This window comes from Varroa destructor, unplaced genomic scaffold (assembly GCF_002443255.2).
Source record: "Varroa destructor unplaced genomic scaffold, Vdes_3.0 BEIS01000002.1, whole genome shotgun sequence".
Taxonomy (NCBI): domain Eukaryota; kingdom Metazoa; phylum Arthropoda; class Arachnida; order Mesostigmata; family Varroidae; genus Varroa; species Varroa destructor.
This window is the reverse complement of record NW_019211455.1, coordinates 55,563,755-55,583,683: the sequence shown is the minus strand read 5'-3', so window position 1 is coordinate 55,583,683 and position 19,929 is coordinate 55,563,755. Positions and strand designations below refer to the sequence as shown.

Sequence of the window (19,929 nt, the reverse complement as noted above, 5' to 3'; positions counted from 1 at the left end):
TATATATATATGGTAACTGTACAGGAAGATAGCTTTCTTTTTTAACTCGACTTTTAAGGAATCAATTGTTTGCTTCATAAGAGAGTCACGTTTAGACATACTCACCCTTGGAGCCTCGATAAAAGACTTTCGATTGAACTCGTGAGAGGTTTGACGTGTATTAATTAAGCTTCGTCTACCGTTTTCCAATGCAAGCAAGCTATCATCTGCTGATTCAGTCTCCACGGCAAACGAAGAACCTCCTTTCGTATGCTGTACACGCGAACCTCCTGGATCACGATGTCTGTTTTCCGGTGACCGCACCAAAGTAGATTCACTGGACTGGCTTGTAACTTCGACCTGCTCCTCTGATATACTAATAATTACCGTGTGAAAACATTTTAAAGCTGTTGTAACTACGTCCGCGCTTGATCTCTAAGGACGTGTTCCAGAACGCACCTGATTGATGAAAAGCTTTAGCAAGAACAAGTTAAGACCCAAAGAGTATTGTCTGATTGAGAATCGGAACTGAGCGCTGCAACCATGTTTTCACACTTCAGAATTACCATGTGGCTTACGTAAGTAAAACAAGAACAAGCTATTTTCAATTGACGATCTAGATATAATTTTAATGTTTAGCTTGTGTAGTTCATTCACTCCAATGGCAAAAAGACCCCTCTTATAGCCGTAGTTAATTAGCTCGGGGTTAAGTCGGGTCGGTTTTCCAAGGCGATATGTCGTATAATTTTCGGTACTCTTTTCAAATTCAGCCAAACTTACTTAGGTTGAAGTAACTTTAGCAAACAGCTTAGTGGACGACCTAAATAACCTATAATAACACGTACACCACCCAACTTTTAGGATGTATTGAAGATGATGCTGAAAAGCAAACCATTACTCAAATGCTACATAAATTAAATACTAGTAGCGCAGTAATGATTCGTTAATCATAAAGCGTGCATTTGTTATGAGGCTTGACATCAGTATGAACTCCAGACAGCGTTTTGAATGTGGGATGGATGACTGTGCATCATATTAACAGTCAGTTCGTAACGACTGATGGCCATGAAAACGTCCATTGTCTAAAACAAAAGAAGTTTTCCATAGCTGGGAAAGCGTTTTTGTTTGAACGGCAATGGGCTGAATGTCCAATAGGTGATATTTCATCGCGTCCTATATTCGTCTAAGGAAGACTTCATTTTGACCATTAGGCTTCAAGCTGACGAGACGATCACGAAAAGTACAGTGAGCTTAAACAAATAATAAGTTGACGGTTAAGTTCAGCGTCCGGCATCCGCAGTCATATCGGAAAGCCAAACTCAATTATCATTCAAAATATAAAGAGAGTATCTGCTACTTACTGGCCGGCGCTTGTTTTGCCCACTTTGAGCTAAATGATTACGTATTCTGTTTCAACTTACCCATTGAAAACTCTTGTAAGTTGCTGCCTTGCATTTCGGAAGTCGTCCAGTCCACTTTCCTGAATAGGTTTTGTAAATCATGAGAAGATTAATATCGCTTATTAACAATTTATTCTTGGTGCAAACTTTCAACTTACATGAATAAATTACATCCCGTTTACTTCTAAACAACCTCCGTAATAAGATAGTTTTATAGACTAATTGACTGGCCTATTAATTTCTTTGTTCCAATATTGCTCCGACGAAATTTTCTTTGTTTGATGCAATTTCTCTCAGTAAACTGAACTTTCTGCTCAATTTCATACTTTGGACGAGCTCTTTACAAATCTTCTTCGTTACCTGTGTGCTTGAATGAAGCTGGAAATATAACAGAATTTACTTACTACTAATAATAGTAGTAATAAATGCTAATCTGCTATAAGCAAACTCGGCGGGCTTTGAATTTAGATAATTTTCGAACTTTGTCGGGCTAGAATGATGATTTTTTAATGGAATAGAGGTATCCTCCTTGGCTTTTTTATACGTGTGTTCTCCTGGACAGCTGGCAGTTTCTAAACAACCATATACCTATTATTCGCATTCCCATATGCAGTCTAATTATGCCTTCTCGAAGTAAATCTTTGATAAGATATGCTTGTTCATCTGTTGCCCTTTTGAGGGCGTGGAAAGTCTCGCAGTCACATGGACACAGACGGAGAGAGTAAGCAGGTTGAAACTAATGTCGGATATTTTTTTGCGCAACCCGGGAAGTATTTGAAGCGATGAGGTCCAGCATTTATCATCAAGTAACCAGACCGCGTACCTCCGAGTGGAGCGCCAACGGTCTACGATGCTCTTGAGGGGCCGAAAATAGTTAAGCTGCATACATTGTTTTATTTTACTGTCTTTTTATAGCAGATGCCCCTGGTGTCCATTGCAAGAGCTACTATCATTTTGCACGTATGAACCCATTCGACAGTGCCGCCAAACTCGATTTTTTCTTCAGGGAGACGCCATTCTTTACTCCTGGCTCCTTTTCGGCTGGCGGTAAGGATTGAACTATGTCTCCTTTCTGCTCATTCTCTGTAAATCCGTAAATTGCATGCGGCTTACGCTACTTGCATTTTCAGCTGGCGTATAGTTAATTTATGGAGGACTTGCTGTACTCAATTTCCGCATACTCGTTGTGTGGATTCTAATTCTGCGGTAAGTTACATGTCCTAGTTTTAGTTGACAGAGCTTTTGTACTTTTAGAGAAAACGACCCTGCGGCAACGCGTTCTTGTTAATATCTTGCCACCTTTTCGCTAAAACACTCTGTTTTTGAAACGTTTGCGCCATTTACGTCGTGTGCTTTCGTCGAAGGCCTCTCTACCTATTTTCAATGACTTTCCATAATTCTGTGACCTTCGAGGAACAAAATCTTGATTACTGAGAGAGTCAATTTTCGCGACTAAAAGATATTCTTCATTCTGAACTCTCTCCTAACGTAAATTAGTAAAATAAAACCAGTTGTCACTCATAAACTTTTAGATCACTGAGGTCTTTTCCGATAAAGGCTCGTAGCCAAAAGTTATCTCTCTTTCGAAGTCGACCGAATCCGCTTGTAACAGCTGAAAGGTAGGAGGCAACGCTTGAACTCTGGACAATCTGAAGCAAGCGGTGGGTTATCAATTACCCTCAACGTACGACACGGGTAATGAAATTCGAATCAATGCTGCAGTGGTTACTTATGTGCAATACATGTTTAAAATTTCATTCTTGCTATCGAGTTAGTGTTTCAAGTCCGCTAGGTAACGAGTTTCAAGCATAGCAAAGATCATCTGATGAAAATCATACTTCCTTTAGAACTAACAATCGGCTTAGAAGACCTACCATTATCGCTGTATGAACCACTGGTAGACCAGAGTTCGAAGTGGTAATCTGCATTGGTTCACATGTAAACATTCATTACCAATGCCGAACTTGCAAAGCAGGAGTACTTGTCAGAGCGTGTTATCAAAATATATGTTGGAGAAGCCACCCCTTTACAGGCGTCATCGTCACGTCTGTGCATGCAGGTGTATGTATCATGTGTACATGTAAATACCAGTCTGCTGGTATCATAAGGACGAAAGCATGCTCTACAACGTTGAGCGACTAGGAACGTACACGAAGTGAAGGATGCCGTTCGATCTAACATTGCCAAGCTCGCCCTATCGGCTGACATCGATACTGAATTCCTAGGAAGGCTTTGAAAACATTTAGCTCCTCCTTAAGTCAAAGCAAAGTAAGGTACGGTTGGATAAATGTGTCCCGTTTTATGGGATAGTGACATTGATGAGCTGGTAGGCATAAGATTGAGGCATCGTAGACAACTTTTTAAGTTAGCAGGTTAGTGTGGTTTCGATATATTTCTGCTTTACTGTTGTCATGATTATACGAAAAAAGGGTAGATATCTGCTCGCAGAAATATAATAATACCAGTTCAGTAGGCAAATGTTTTGATTAGTATTTTGGTCGTGTAAATTTTCCAAATTGCGTCGGAAAAGCGAGCCACCTGAGATCATAGCAGCGTTGAAGGCTACCCAAAAGTTGTGCACTGTTATATTAACTAAGTACGTTACTTCTATCAAAATATAATTATATAAGCTCTATTAACATAAATATTTAAGGCCTTTGACTGAGCGTACGAACGAATAAATAACAAAGAACCGTTAGTTTATCGGTACTACCATATTTTTTAAAATATTAGCAAGATGTTATTCTTGTTCTATTGTATTAAGTTTGAAGAACGCTAACGTACACTGCAGAAAGCGGATCCATTTTCACTATCTAAGAAGCGTGGTAAAGAAGCAAACGTAAGAAGTAACCTAACGATGAGACCCCTTAGCGGGTTTAGTTTTCAGCGTATCAATGGGCCATCACCAAGATCCAATAGATATTCAAACCTAAATGAATACCTTTGCTTTCTTAATGGAGATGTGTAACGTAACGTAATATGTCATGCAGCTTAGCGGATCATTCCCAGCTCGAAAATCCGTATTGCTCGCAGACACTAATGATCAGGTTAATTTTCTTTCCCGTATAATAATAAATAGGTTAAACCTACATGTCCCTTCAATCTGTACCCGAAAGAACTCAAAAAAGTCACTTTATTATACTATGTGTTCACCGTCTATTCGGCCTTATGCAGCAGACATAATTGAGAAAAGAGCGTCCTTTGTACTAAATGACTTTTGCCCCTTATTATCTAAAAATAAAGTGGCGCTCATTAATAAGTGAAAAATTTTAGTTCACGAATTTCATCTGTGTAATGAAGCTTTGAAGATAATTCAATGCTAACCAGGATTTTGTTGTCATTGATTTAATATATTCGGATGGCAATATATTCAGATCTGATGTTTCAGTGTAACTTTAGATCTTTGTAAAGGCCGAAGCCCACACTCATCGGCCCGCGTTAGACGGACATTCAGCCTGGTCGTACGTAAACAGCACAAAACGAAGTCTTCCGTCCCGTCCATCGTGCACGATCTTCAGAGGACTTAGGACAATGAAGCTAAATGCGAGGGCTGAAAATTAAAACAAACCAAATTTGCATTATTTATAGACATGCTTTCCATATATCGAACAGAGCGTATCATGGTTATAATTACCTGATGTATTTTATTATTTCCTCTATTTGATAAGCAACTCACACGTTTATTTCTTAGGTTTGCGAAAAGGTAGCTGAGGTACGTTACCTAACTCACGTTACGTTACGAGCGAAAGTTAGGGAAGTTATGGATGGTGTTTTTTTCTACAAAAATTTTCTCAAACCCAATTCAATAACTAACTTATCTGACGTTGAGTTGTTTGCTAACTAAAACCAAATGTTGTTTTTCTTTAAACGCAGTTACGGTCCGGTACGGATAGTTTTCTGTCACGTAGCAATCATTTTTATTAAATCTAAATTAATTAAACCTATCTAATCATCATTTTTATATATGTTTGAATATTTTATAACACTCTTAAGTATATGCAAGGTACCTGACGAAGGTGAAACGATGGACGATGGCATTGCGAACTTGAGAAACGTACATAGGCTTTGTCGATGATAAATTACCACTCCCTGATACAACCATAATCCCGTTTTTTCTTAATTTCATCGTAATTATGGGCCTGATTTTCGGACACTTGGCCCATGGCGATCGACCCACAATAAGTTAGCCTTATTGAAGAGAAACTAACATTCGCATAGACTAAATTTTGTTCATAAATAAAGGGGGCAGACTTGTTATAGGTGGACTATTTCATCATTTTTGTTGTAACTATTGTTACATATTATGTAAAAATTGTTGTAAAAATTAGTGTGCGTAGATCTTCGGTCATCCAATGATAACATTCAACTCGAGTCACGTGAATATTTGACACTTTCTTAGGTTAGGTATCGTATTTTTAAGTGTTTTTGTTTAATATTACCGACATAATGCTACAGCAATTGAGACCAAAATGGCTAGCGTTGCGTTTAAATGTGCCGTTTTAACTGCTAAATCTGCCGCCTCTACTTGTAGACTCAATGATGACTGAATCTGTACTGAATTTTTCTCGTATATGTCAGAAGTGAAAAAAGTAAAATTAGACTCAAAAGAATTTGTCAATCAAATCAGCATCTCCGGTAAACGAAAATACTTTTGATTTGTTTTTTTTTTTTTATTTTTTACGTAATATAACCTCAATATGTTGTGTTGCGAAACGGCGCTGAATTTCCTTAACTTTTATATCGAATGCCTCTAATTTTACGCCCGGAAATCAGGTATTACACGGAAAAAACTTACTCACTTCCACCTTGAGGAGATTTATTACGATGTTGGGCTGCGCCCAAAAATAACAGAGATCGTGCTATTCCACTATTTAGTGCCCCAATCAACTACGAAGCATCTTTATGGCGCGTAACTGTTTACGTGCTTGGGCCGTTGCAATATAATTGATTTGCGTTTAACTTGCTACAGTGGCAACCGGGTCGTGAAGAAAACATTTTTTAAACTAAATTATATAAATAAATGCTGCGCGTCTGCCATTCGAATTTCTGCTTACCTTGATCTGCCGTGTTGCTAAATTATATACCTAGCCATTATAACTAGTGAAATCGCTTAGTGGAATTATATACAGGAGTCCTCTTTAAATTCTTTGTATGCGCTGGATATGGCAGTCTTCATTCACCTCGACTACAGCTTCAGTCAGGTAGCTTTTTGGTAATAATTATGTACTTTTTTCAGTAGCTACATGAAAACCGGCATTTAGACAAAAAAAAAGGAAGTTTCTAATTCTGGCAGGTAATCCGCCTAGCCCGTGTATATTAGATAATAGATGGCCTTCGCTCAAATTTCAAACGAAACATTATTGTTCGCCATAACGGGTCTGTTGTTTCGTTCTAAAAAAAAACCGCCTGATAGCGGATGAGCGTATGTTCAATACGACAAACTGTCCCCAATTTAAACGAATCACCCTCTATATAGATATATATATATATATATATAACAAACGTTAATGCTAATCAATGACAACGTAATCGCAAAAACGTCAAAAGGCGGACAGCGTAGAATCGCAACGCTTCAGCTATCATGATATCACGATTACAGAATTTCACAAACACGGAACACCTTCGCGTAGCCATCAAAACATTACAGAATATGATATTAAACAAGCCACCGCTAGTGCCGCGGCCGTAGATTTCGCTGTTTTTGTTAGTCGTGCGTGGTAGTCGATATCAGTGAACGATCGTCAATCTAATAAAACCTGTGTGAACTGAGCATAACTGCAATACGTACCGGCCGGGCCAAAGACGTCCATTTATGCTGTGAGCCTGTAACCAAACAGATCCATCGACTACGAAGCATTGTTATGGGGAACTTGTTTCGACTCTTTCAAAGGTGTCCTCTCGTACCGTTAAACATTGACAATAGCAGCAGCAGCAGAAGTAGCAGCGGCAGAAGTAGCAGGAGCAACAAGTGGCAGAGACGAATGCAATTCGACCTTCCAGAACTTACGAAGCGAAGTTGACGTCGTCGCCCCCAGTGAGGAGAAAGCGCAGAAAAATCGGCACCAGATCCAAGTTGTTAACATGGCATTGCGGTTCCTTCTTAGCTTAACTCGAGACAACAAACAGCTTTGATTTGACACCACAGCACGGCTGGATTGGACCTGCGTTAGCGAAACGAATGACCTGCAAAAAGGCCTTGGTTACATATGGACCGCTGCAGTTCACTGCCCTGAGAAGCGAAAGCTCTGCTGGAACTTCGACGGAAGAATAGCCATGCCAATGACCACCGTAGAGAGACGCAGTGATTAGTTTTGTTAAATTCATTTATTTCGTTATAGTGCTTTGTCCGATCCGATCCGATCCGGTACGCGCGACTGCTTATCTTCGATTAGCGGCCTGTAAGCGAAGCGCGTCTGGCTGTATAACATCTATTGCAAAAACTATACTTTTGCCATTGATACGGCCACCATAAAAGAGGCAATATCACGTTACTCATTAAGAAATTACATGAAGATCATTTATTTTGTAGGGAGCTTTTGTTTAACTACACGTATATTGGCGGGTACATCGGTGATAAGCAAAAAAAAATAAACAAAATCTAGCAAACGGTGAAAATTAATTAAAACCGCTGTTATGAATCTCCTAAAATTGTAACAATAAATAAGTACGCTACGAACGACTAAAGATAATGGTCATTGATCGATAACATAATATGTTTAGCTAGACCTTCGAATAGCGCTAGTACAAATAAATTATTAGCTAAAACCCGAATCTATTAGATTTTTAATGCCCAAGCACCGCCAAAACATGACAAATGGTCAGTACGCCGAAATTGTTTATCCAGCCTAAGTTAAGCATTTTTTTTGGCGCAAATAAAGATTTCTCTCCCTCTTATTCCAGTCACATTAAATTTCTGCTTTTTTTTTTGTTTTTTTTTTTTATCGCCAACAGCGTGCGCCAAAGAACCAAAGTTGCAACATTGAAACGGACATGCAAACGTTCATATGATCTATTTGAAAAGTATGTACTTATGTATAATAACATAATTTTCGTAACATAGTAACGAGTTGTATGTGTTTATTAATTATGCTAGTTAAGAAATATTGCGATAGAACGTGTTCAGCGTGAAATCTGCCAGAAATGTATCAAAATATTGTCTATAGACCTAATTTTATCGTCAAGAATAGTGACGACCAGCTTTACTGTAGATACATACATAATGAAAGTGAAATTACGATACTTAAAATATCTACATTTTTATATCTCTCCGGCTGAAGGTGCTTTAGAAGTAAGAAAAACACTGATACTGAAGACGAGACGTGCATTTTTTTTATTTCAGCACTATAAAGCGACAAATAAATATGTTTCTCACTTAATCATTTGTCTGTGTGTGTGTAAACGTGTTCTCTTTTAGAAGCAAAAAATATTTTCTATTTAACTTATAAAATACACTTAATTTAACGCAAACAAACTAGATGATCTAATATTTGCGTTCCCTTTTTTCTACGTTCGACTTATAACGAAGTACCCATCACTCTGAAGGCGTTGGGAAGACATTATGTTCAATATGATCATCCACCAATATTATCTGTATGCATTTGATAATTTAATAATCATTAAATTTATCATATACATTGTTTCGACAATTCCTGAATGATGCCTCTATCAGCTAATTTCCTTCCGCGAATGTCACTTTTTCTAACGTGTTAGTGAATCAGTGTGCCTGTGAGAAATATGGTTTAATAACAAGCCAACACAAGATAAGAATAAAGTGTATGTTATGAGCACGGAGTGGATCGATTGAAACTAACACGATTTTAAATTCCCGTGTTTTACACGTTATGCATGATCGATCATACATGCTTCGAAAAGGTGAAAGGGCTCGCTGTTCGAGAACTGATTAAGTTGAAGTCTATCAGTTCAGTAATCCAACAGTGGCAACTTCACAGACGGTTAGTTCGCATTAAGAAGTAATAACAATCAGTGATCTAGAAGGTCTATGACGATTGCAGTCGTGTCTTTACTCTAACAGTAAATCTGTCGCTCCGCATTCTCGATCCTGGAAGTCTCCAGCCCTTTGTACACTCCCGCCTGGCCGCTGGAAATACATTTAGGGCACATACAATTACGACAAATGTCACTAAAATAACCTTTGTTGACCTCAACAAGGGTGTGGACGGAGAAAACGTGAACGTCACTGGTAAATACGCCTCTACAATATGTTTAGGACAATCTTCTACCTAGCAATGCTATGGTGTCAACTCGCAAGTATGACTGACCATTTATAAAACTGGAACAAATTGGGATTGTCTGCAAAGCCTCATGATATAGTCACTATCGTATAGATCGCCCGTTACCAGTACAATACCGCGTTTCTATTATTGTTGCATACGTCGTTCAAGCCTACCTTGAAAGCTTTTAAATGGATTCAATGCAAAAAGACTGCCTAAGATATATGCTGCTGAGTGATTTCTCATTGTTTGCTCATCTCTGGCAGCTTCCTTCGATCGTCACAGATGAATGCGACCCAGTTCGTCCATCTGTTGCCCTTTCGTGCCATTAGATACCGTAGCAGAGGTCACTCCTATTTAGCCCGTCTAGAGGATATCTAAAAAGCTACCGACTTTTTTCAAGATAAAAGCAAACAGCGAAACATTCGATTTATTATTAAAATCTCACGTTTAAACCTTCACACGCTATATATATATATATATATATATATATATATATATATATATATGTATATATATATACATATATACGAAGTATGTGAGCTCATCCTTCTTTTTCCGGTTTGCAGGCGTTGTTGGCTTCTGAATTCCTTTATTGGCCTTTAAACACCATAGCCGTAATGGCTTTCTTTAACGATACGATCATGAAGTTTGTATATACAGTCATAAAACCAATAGTCCAGCGGTCCGGTTAAACCGCCGAGTTCCTCAGGCAGGATTTCTCGGGGAATATGTTGATGCAGCGAGGACATATTGCTCCCGTGAAGGTGGTACCTACAAACAATTAGAACAAAGTCATTAGATCTATAGATCCGTTTCGATAACATTACAGATGAAAACTCTCCTGCATTTAAAGGTTGTATACGAACTACTCTAGGAATTACGGAAGCGCTAATCTGAAACACATAATAAATACGGTTCTCAATAGTGTGAGAGTCCTCATTTTGCTTCCGCTCAGACGAATATGTACAATATATGCTTGCAAGCAACTTAGCTTATATATACTGAATCCTGAAAACCCAGGATAACTATAACGACGGAAGAAACATTTTTGAAAGATCTGTTCTACTAACAGATGCGCTCAAGCAAAAACATACACTTGAAATTATAATTCTATCTTTATGTTAGCAAGAAACCCGATAAAGTTAAAAACATGTAGAGCCTGAATTTCGACGTTGAAATAACAAACCGTAGCAAAGATTCCCGTTATGTAACAAAGTTCATTTATATATGTTCTAGCTAAAGTTCAAACAGCGACAACGGAACTGCCCGGTTTCTTAATTGTTTAATCATTTTCAAATTGTATGCATTTGGAGGTTGTCTAACAAAGTCACCCGACTATGAACAATGATATTCAAATTAAAGAATGAGAACGGAATCAGATGCGTGTCATATCTGAATTGTTGTCATCGTAGAGATCAGTTTAGAGACAAGGCGAACCTTTCTCGAAGTTTGGACGGCACAAAGGGCCTTCCGATGGCGTAGCCTATACTCCATAGGTAAGACTGGTTGATGATGTGCACCTTTTTGATACGGAGCGGGTAACTTTCTTGGGCGAATCCAAGCATTTGCTGAAATAGATAACACGTCGAGAAAAATAAGCCGTTTTAAAGTCAACACGTACTCCGCAGTGTGCATTAATGCTAAACCAATCGAAAACCTTCAACAGATATGTGCTTTCGCTGTAGTCCACTCAATCTGGTGTAAAAATTACTGTCTAAGTTACATGAGTACCATGTCCACTTCCAACATTTATTCTATATCAACTCTTTGGCTTGGTCGCGCCTGTCCTCCAATGACACTGTCCTACCTCCACCCCACACCTCTGATTTACCATACTTTTTTCGTTGAATCACAGCATCCGATACTATTCACATTACATCGCTACCCATCTACCACAATGCCGTACAACAGCGCCTTAGCGGCGGCCTTCAACGCCAGACCACTTCTTCACAGCGTATTTATCTTCAGTGTTACTAACACCACTAGCCACTTTTCAATACTACAAAGGGAGGCGATTGTTGCGTTGCAGCAGCCGCAGGTTACCGGGGGGTTGACGTGCAGGTATTGCTGCATCGTCTTGCATCCGCCAACCCTATGCAGATGCCGCCGGCTGCTTGTACCTCAGTGTAACAGCGTAGGGCCTGGCGAATAGCGGCAATTTCAATGCTGTTGTTCTCGCCCCCGCAAGAAGCTGCTTTTCCTCTGGCTATTTTTTCTCTGGTACCACGACCAGGCGAACTTTCTCAGACTGGTCAATATCCTGTAGACCTTCTTAGTGCTACTACAGTCACTATTTGAGCACCGTCCAAACGCTAACAACACCAGCAGCAGGATTATTATAGAACTACAATCTAAGCACGTACCTGTTGACCAGATGTTCGGTTCTTCGGTGAAATAATGTAGTTCTATGACACCCCGTTTGCACGTTGGCTTTCGATAGGCAGATGTTATAACAACGCTGGTGCCAATAGCAGCGAACAAGAAGACGGGATCAGCTGCGTAAGACGGAAGCTATTTAGTCAAGGGGGCGTGGGAAATGACGACGGTTATTTTGATGGGTATTCCTCTCTCGTGTTTCAGTGCGCCGGTTTAGTTATTACTATAATTGCTACAGCTGTTATCGTTTTTGTTCTTACGATACGTACGGCTAAACGCCAATAACGGCGTGGAAGTGTGTAATGAATCGAGTAGCAAATGGCATGTTGATCTTTGTAAGCGATGACATCGTATCATTTATTTCGGGAGGAAAATTTTCACCGAAGCTCCATGAGGACCACAGCACCGAGATCTAGTCTCCGTCGTCCTCACGATTCCGTCTGTAATATGGTGGGACTAGCACTCTAAAGTAAAGTAAGACGGACTTTTGTGACATAATAACTTCTCACCACTTACACTTACTAAAGGAATGCTGTGAACCTTTCACCTTTACCTTGCTCTTGATCTAATTAACACTTAGTGTAAATGATGACGCGCCTAAGCTGAGAGTAACTTAAATTTTTAGTCGACTCTATCTAAACAGAAACAGATGTTTTAACGAAGCTTTTTGCATGCGCTAGAAATGCCAGTCCTGGCAATCATATCTATTCAATGTTACCACCATTCATCGGATTTGGAGCTCCAATTTGAGATCTAAACCGCTTACTAGTCATTTTCAAAGTATTTATCTGCAACCCGCCAATGAGTTTTTAATAATAATCATCCGTCAAGCGACACTGGTTGTTGTAAACTTGCCTCACACAAAATTCCAGCGGAATAAAACTGTTAGCTAATAGTATTACAGAACTGCCAAAAATGGCAAAAGATGCCAAGCTCATCCAGCCCAAAAGAATTATATAATAACTAAACTCTGCCCGAAGAACGCCGTATAGATTACTATGATAAGATTGTAATTTTATCCTAGAAAGAACTAGCTTTCATTTGGTACCACGTGAACGGGACATACGAATGCTTTTTCTTTGATTTGATAAATTTTTTATTTGCAAAACTTGAACGTACCACTCTCTCTCTCTCTCTCTATATATATATATATATATACATATACATATATATATATATATATATCTATACTGGTACGTTCTTCTGTTCTATACAGAGTGGTATGTATATATATATATAAAGTTTTCTTATATCATATGACAGAACAAATTCTTGCGTTTACTTTCTAAAATAGAAAGCGATCGGGTGTTGGCACGTGCTCATGGGGTTTTGTTAAGGGAAAGGTAAAACCGTGACAGAAATGATTACAGTTGTCTCTCGTAACCTGAAATACTGTATCTTGCAAGGTAACCTTTGGAGAAAAATTATTTTCAGAGCTACAACAGATGCAGAAAAGTACCCCATTAGAACTTAGTCTCAACTACATCGGTCACCAACAACACATTAATACGAACCATTACCTTCGAACTCAAGGCAAGCTTAATGTAATTCAAAGTGTTTCGGAACCAACAATGCCATTTTGTCGGTCCATCTGGAACGTCAATAATGAAGCCAATAGAAGGAGTTGTAAATGTCCATATTACAGAGTATGTAAAAAGTTCGCTAGGAAATCAGTACAAGCAGCACCGCTATTGTCTGAGATAGTACTAAAGCAAAAACTTGTTCTGTGTTATTAAGAATTTTTTACCTACAAATATATTGTTCGCCTGCAAGATATTTTGCACATCTCACAGTAGATGCTTTCGTTGAATTTTTTATACTGGCTTATTGTGCAGTCAATAAAATTCTCTGTACACATAGGGTTTCCGCTAGTTGCGCTTTGTTTACCTGTACATTGCATGTACCTGTATCACTAGGAGCAAGGTATTCACACAGCAGACCATCACATTTAAAACCTACTATGACATCCAACTTTAAATCAGCGTTCTCGCTTACCTTAAATCAATTAAAATGAATGAATTAATTAGTCTCAATTTTTAAAGTAACTGGTACTAAAATGGCAATATTGTTCCTAAGCTATCCAATTTTCATCAGAATATCCCTTCCACTATAGATTTGGTATTGTCAACGGGAACGTGCGACACTGTAGTCATATCGTAGTTTCGATATTACGCGGCCATATGTATTGTGAGCCTTTCCGTGCCTCCCAGAGGCAACTTTCAGGTGGCTTCACTTCAGTGAAGCCAGGTGAACCGCCGCGCGCAAAATCGAACAATATTTTTGGCGGCATTTGTGGTAAAGAGGGTATTTACCAGTTCTGTAGACGAAGCTAACCTTTCGTAAAGAGTTATGATACTTCTTCAAAGACTGCTGTTGGTATTGGACCTAAATACCCACGGATTCATCGAACGCGTGTACTGCAACTATGTACGATCTTTCTTGCATAACAGATATAGTTTTATCACCAAACAAGTGGCAATAGTGACAAGATAAATTCAACGCAGTTGTAGGCGTGGAATCGAATGGTTAACCATTGGAAACGAGTTTTGCATCATTGTCTCTGCAACAAATAAAAACACAAAAATTATGATAATCATCATCATCATCATCACCATCGTAATCTCCAGCAAGGCCCTAGCGCCTTAAACCTGAGCTGCTTGGACTAGTGGACTTGCGCGGTCCACTGATTCTAGCGGCATCCTTTTATTCATTACGAAAAAATCACTGCTGTCTTTGCACAATTTTTGACCATTTCACTCTGATCCTTTTCCTATTCGAAGGGCGTGGAGGGGGGAAGAAATTACGTATCTAGGACTTGTTTCTGTGCATTATCTTTCAATATAGTCCATAGGCGCGCATATTATTAGATCGAGCTGTCTATCAAGTGTAATAGGTCTCATTGTCTCACATATCCTACTGTGCTTTGCAAATGGACGAACATTGGCCTTAAAAAGCGAACACGTAAACGCAGCATCCAACGGCTTGATGACCGACATTTTCACATAGATGCGATCGCAAAATTTTCGAAAATCAGCACAGAACGTAACTAAATTTGACATGCAAGGTGTAACGTAACACAACTTCCTTCTGCTAAAGCTAGGAACATGAGTGAAGTTAATGAATTGCACACAAGTTTGTGTCATCAAGAGTAATCTATCACATGAACATCTTTATACTTACAAAATTACTACAAAACGGCAGCGCACAAACACCATATGCAATAATGTTGTTTTCTGGGGGTACTCTTGTTGTTATTGTAAAAATAATCTAACATTTCTACACAAGATCTTTCAGGTCTTTTCGAAATTACGGCTGCCCTCAGGCTCCTGTTAGTAATCGTGCCGCTGTCTTTACTATACGTTGCATATAGTTGCAAAACCTTACTTCCGATAAAAAGGTCTTTGCCGCACACAGAATTTAAAATTGCTTTTTTGTCAAGTTACCAGCTACCTTGGCCCTTTTTCAAAGCGCTACACACAGTGTCTATTATGAATACTCCCAGGAGCGGTAGCAATACTGGTTACTAGTGAAAATAAACGATGCTTTACAGACAGTCGTTTTTGTACATTGATCAGTTTCTTTTTCATTACAAGCGGACATTAGCGTACTCGAAGGTTACCGGCGCCTTTTTCCGGTCAAACGATTTAAGAAGCAATTGAATCTACAATAGTAGTTTCATGTTATATAATATCTGATCTGATTATAGTATGTAATTATTGTATATAAGAAACTTCTACTAAAGATTTGCCTGTGGACCACTAAATTTATAGTTTCTTCATTGAGCTTTTTGTCTACAGATTAAATTTGCCTGCTACTGCTACTTTCAGTTTTCTATGATCTTATATGTGAGAAAATCAATCAAGGAGTAATCCTTTTTGATCGCCATCCAGTAAATGACGAAACAAAAGCAAAAAAATCTGCTCCTGGCTGCATTAAAAATATTATGCAATGTGTTGTGCCCTATCTCGATGTATTTACCCATAAAAAAATAGATATATATTGAATCTTCGTCACCTTACACATCATTTGCCGCGTACGGGAAGGTAAACGAACACATCTAACTACGAATATAAAAAAAAAAAAAAAAAAACTAAGAAACAACTTCGACAGCCCAGCTATCTTTATCGTAACAAAATTGAAGAAAGAACGTGCTACTTTCCATTTCTGCGTGTACAATTGGACATTGCGTATGTTTTTATTGTGACGGATCACTGGTCACTGGCGAAGAAGCAACGCGTATGGGTCGTGATTGCTGCGCGTAACCCAGGGAAGACACCCGACCCGATCCGGCGGGTCCCCGTTTCGTCTTTGTGGACAATAGATATGCACGCAAAATTACATAGATGTATGTCCGGGCGCAATGAAGCGTGATAGCGGCAGAGATCGTCACGTTACTTGTCCTCGCCTCGAATTTGCTTATTAGACTTACGCAAACACTTATTACTAAACATATAAGCTAAACAAAATATTTGAAAGTTGTTTATGCCGGCTAGATCGCCTTTGTAACGCTTGACCATACCCAAGTAGAGTACTGTGATATAGCAGGTACATATAGACGAGAAACAGGTAGGAAGAAATAAGGCGTTGAGTCTGTGTCCGATAAATGCAGTAGACAAGTGTACATAAAACGTGGGTCGTAAAGGGTGAAGTGGGGATGACTGATTTGCCTCGGCGCTACAGAGCAACAACAAAGTAAATGAAAAGGTAATGAAAAATGGCAAGTGGCTATATGCAAACGGCTTTTATGTACTTGCTAGGCGAAACCGCTTGTATTAGAAGAACTAGTGGTCATCTTATGTGGCTTCCGTCGTACACGATCAGTGTAGCATTATTATTGCAACGGCCCCATCGCGAACCTGTCATTCGAACAGAATTCTTGCATACGGCAGCGAATTGATGATGATGATGGTTGCTATTAAGCATTTAGAAGATAACAGGGTGGATAGGAATACATAAAACTGAACATTACCTTGTTGAAATTGTAGCAAGATAGTATGGTAAAGAATGTGTCTCTTGTTTTTACTCCATTGCCCATAAAATTAGTTCCCATCTGTACTTTCACGAGAATTTTACTGTAACTTACAGTTTGATATCTTCTGAAGTAAATAACTCTGAACAATATTATTATTATCATTATGATTTCTAAAACAGACGTTCGTTAACCCACTCAAACTTTACACGTTGATACTTGCTGAGTGTAGTTTCATTTGTTTATAGTGTATTAACTTTTCTCGAGGTGTTTATCAATACAATTCCGATGACCCACTAAATCGGTTGTGACATGCCAGCGTCAGTCACTATCACCAAAGACCCTTAGACCCGTCACCTTAGACTACAGGATAGTCTTCTACAATTAGTTATTATTGAATATACTATCATTATGAATTCTCCAACTCCATGTGCATGCATGTACCATTCTCGACGACCTGCTCTACTTACCGTTATGTAATCTGGTGTGACATACTTCAGAATCCAGTTATACTCGAGGCCTTGTAGATCCAAGATGAATGTGAAGCCATTTAGCTGTACTTCAGGCTGGTCCATGATCAGCTCTCCACCATATACGGCCGGCGTGTAGACATCGAGCGGGCCGAACCCTGTTGACGGCTTCCATTTACCGAAGCGGCATAACACGATTACTGTTCCGTCAAGTGGATTTCGATGTCGAAGCAATACAGCGCAATTTAGCTCGTAGAGATGTTTAAAATCGCGTGGGCCTAGGCCGATCGGGACGTACCTCTGCGGATTCTGCAGTCGGACCTTGTAGAAGTTCCGCATCAGTTTGTATGCTTTGTCGACATCGAACTTCCGCGCTCGTAAAAAGCGTAACAGAAAGCGGTCATCATCAGTTTTCGGCTCAAAGTCCTCGATCATTTCGAGCTTCTTTCGAAACTCTTTGAGGCTTTGAGCTCGTTTTGCCGGCGTCTCGCCCAGCAGGATTTCGGCACGTTTATTGAACTCTTTACCCTCGTCAGGGTTTGTCACATCGAACTCGCGCAGTTCGTTTTCAGTGAACGTTCTCGTTTCCGGCATAGCCGGTGACCTGGCCGCGATATCTACTTTGGTGTGAGCTACCACTGCTGAACGTTTGCCCATAGTGAATGCAAAAGTTGTTAATACACAAAAGCTTTGAATTTTGAGACGCCTATCTTTCCTTACAGTTCCCTCTCTAGACAAACACGAAAAATATTAGGGGGACCGTTGTTACGTCGACACAAACATGGAACATCTATTCTGTATATGGTTCCCAGGGAAACGTACTTGGTATAGTGGGCACTACGTGGAAGGTGTGCATAGATACACAATACTACAGAGCTGATAGACGGTCAACGGCACACACTAGTACGCACATAGCATATACAGTAATCCAGAAAAGCACAGAACGTTGCAGTCAACAAGTTCTCTTTGTGCTTGATATTGAGAGCACCATTACATACGTATGAACAATGGGAAACATCAAACTTTAACTTCTAGTCGGATACTGGCTAACGTTTAATGCATTACAGGAGTTGTAGATATGATATAACGACGATTCGACAGACAGCGAACGATACCAACAGGTGTCATATGGTCGACGTGAAACATGTTAATGAGCTGCATCAACTGGCACGCGATACAGCGCGCCTTGAACCTCCCTGCTGCTGCAGTCTGATTGAAGGCATATTTAAGCGTTTACCTCCTTACAAAAGAAAGGGTCTGTCCATCTGAAAGGCTGCCTACCGCGGCTAGTGGTTAGTCGACATTGCACGGCAATCAACTCGGACAACCGTCAATGAGGTCGATAGTACTCTTCTATGGGGTGCATTACTGTTTCGCCCTCGCAGACACGAAGCTTCAGGCGGCGAAAGGGGGGCGACTGACAATTGAAGCATGGACACATTTACGTTGGACGCGGACGGCTCACCTCGTCACAATTGTAAAATTACCTTTTTCCCGCAGTCCAGCATATTGACGACATAAAATTTTTTGCTTTTGATTTTTTTTTTGATTTGATGGCCGCTCAAGTCAAGGAGATGAGATGGTCTAGGTTCGAAATCGGAAAGAGACGAATTTTGTTCGGCGCTAAAAGCGGCCATGAGCTTTCCAAAGTAACAGTACCGGGCGTAAGATCGAGGCACTTATCATTGAAACTATTAGGAACTTCAATACATTCTTCGAACATTGACAGACCTGTGCGCAATTTCAACGTAAAAATATTTAATTATTTTGCACGTCCCAAGTAGAGATTGTTCAAGTGAAAGTACAATTTGTACCCAACTAACTACGATGTCGTAAAATAAAAAATTTCACTCAAGGTCAGTACTTGGAAAAACAAGTATAGCCCAATATGGATACTGTTACGCCCAGATTGAAACATGTGTGATATGAATTGATTATTTCAACTTTGTTCACAATTTCACAACAAACTGATCGACAGACAGAGCATTGCCTGCTATTGAAGCACTGAACATTTGTAACACTACTAGCCCTTATAATGATGTTCACTTTCTTATTATCCATGCTGATTACTTTGGGAGAATATAGATCTTTAGATCACAAAAAAGGAAATATATATTTTAGTTATGTCTGCATGACGACACGCAACGTTCTGATGTTCTTTCTTCTAGATCGCTTTACTTACGAAGTAAACTTTCTCAAGCTGCTAAAACATATAATCTAAAAAAAAATAACTATCAAAACATTGTTAATTTCATAGTCATTTGACTCAGTACGCCACCTAGTGAGCTAGTTCTGCATTTTTTTCTCATTTATACTGTCTTCGTTATCATGCGTGTCTGAATATGTATTCGACCATTTTTAGCTAATTTGCCACTTCTGACGTGGCGTAAAAACAGACAAATTAAAAAAAAAAAAAAATATATATATATATATATAGAGGTAGTTGTTCTGTTTAAAGGTTGTGCCAACGAAAAATTGTACATATCTATAAATTGTGACTA

At 39.3% G+C, this 19,929-nt stretch overlaps 3 protein-coding genes across 16 annotated transcripts in view; 1 reads left to right on the top strand and 2 right to left on the bottom strand.

Moving 5' to 3' along the window:
• Positions 1-3,411, bottom strand: part of LOC111245551 (uncharacterized) — a 12,476-nt gene extending 9,065 nt beyond the window's left edge. The window contains exons 1-3 of one of the 3 annotated variants that reach the window (XR_015320774.1): positions 3,254-3,411; positions 1,401-1,459; positions 106-355 (exon numbers count right to left, since the gene is read on the bottom strand). Coding sequence is in view for 1 of the 3 variants with exons in the window: in XM_022794040.2 (XP_022649775.2) it covers positions 106-355; positions 1,401-1,459; positions 3,254-3,325 (381 nt within the window). In the remaining 2 variants the exon portion in view is untranslated. Of the gene's footprint in view, positions 1-105; positions 454-1,400; positions 1,460-3,253 lie in introns of all 3 variants that reach the window. The other 2 variants (XM_022794040.2, XM_086979784.1) reach the window with 2 other exon arrangements.
• An 80-nt stretch (positions 3,412-3,491) lies between these two features.
• The window catches only part of LOC111245821 (uncharacterized), a 45,190-nt gene continuing 28,752 nt past the window's right edge, over positions 3,492-19,929 (top strand). For 2 of the 9 annotated variants that reach the window (XR_015320803.1, XR_015320802.1), the window contains exon 1: positions 3,515-3,751. The gene's annotated coding sequence lies outside the window, so the exon portion shown is untranslated. Of the gene's footprint in view, positions 3,752-8,330; positions 8,400-11,762; positions 12,464-19,929 lie in introns of those variants that run through there. The other 7 variants (XR_015320801.1, XR_015320797.1, XR_015320805.1 and 4 more) reach the window with 7 other exon arrangements.
• Positions 8,687-19,849, bottom strand: LOC111244323 (alpha-tocopherol transfer protein-like). 4 transcript variants are annotated; one of them, XM_086979826.1, is made up of 5 exons: positions 17,429-19,849; positions 11,051-11,181; positions 10,134-10,384; positions 9,787-10,002; positions 8,687-9,477 (listed from the first exon to the last, which is right to left on the bottom strand). In XM_086979826.1, the coding sequence occupies exons 1-3, from the start codon at positions 18,083-18,085 to the stop codon at positions 10,213-10,215; spliced, it is 960 nt and encodes a 319-aa protein (XP_086835952.1). In that variant the 5' UTR covers positions 18,086-19,849; the 3' UTR covers positions 8,687-9,477; positions 9,787-10,002; positions 10,134-10,212. The 4 variants fall into 4 exon arrangements, with proteins under 4 accessions (XP_086835952.1, XP_022647029.1, XP_086835953.1 ...); XM_022791294.2 differs by having other exon boundaries at positions 8,687-10,002; XM_086979827.1 differs by lacking the exon at positions 9,787-10,002.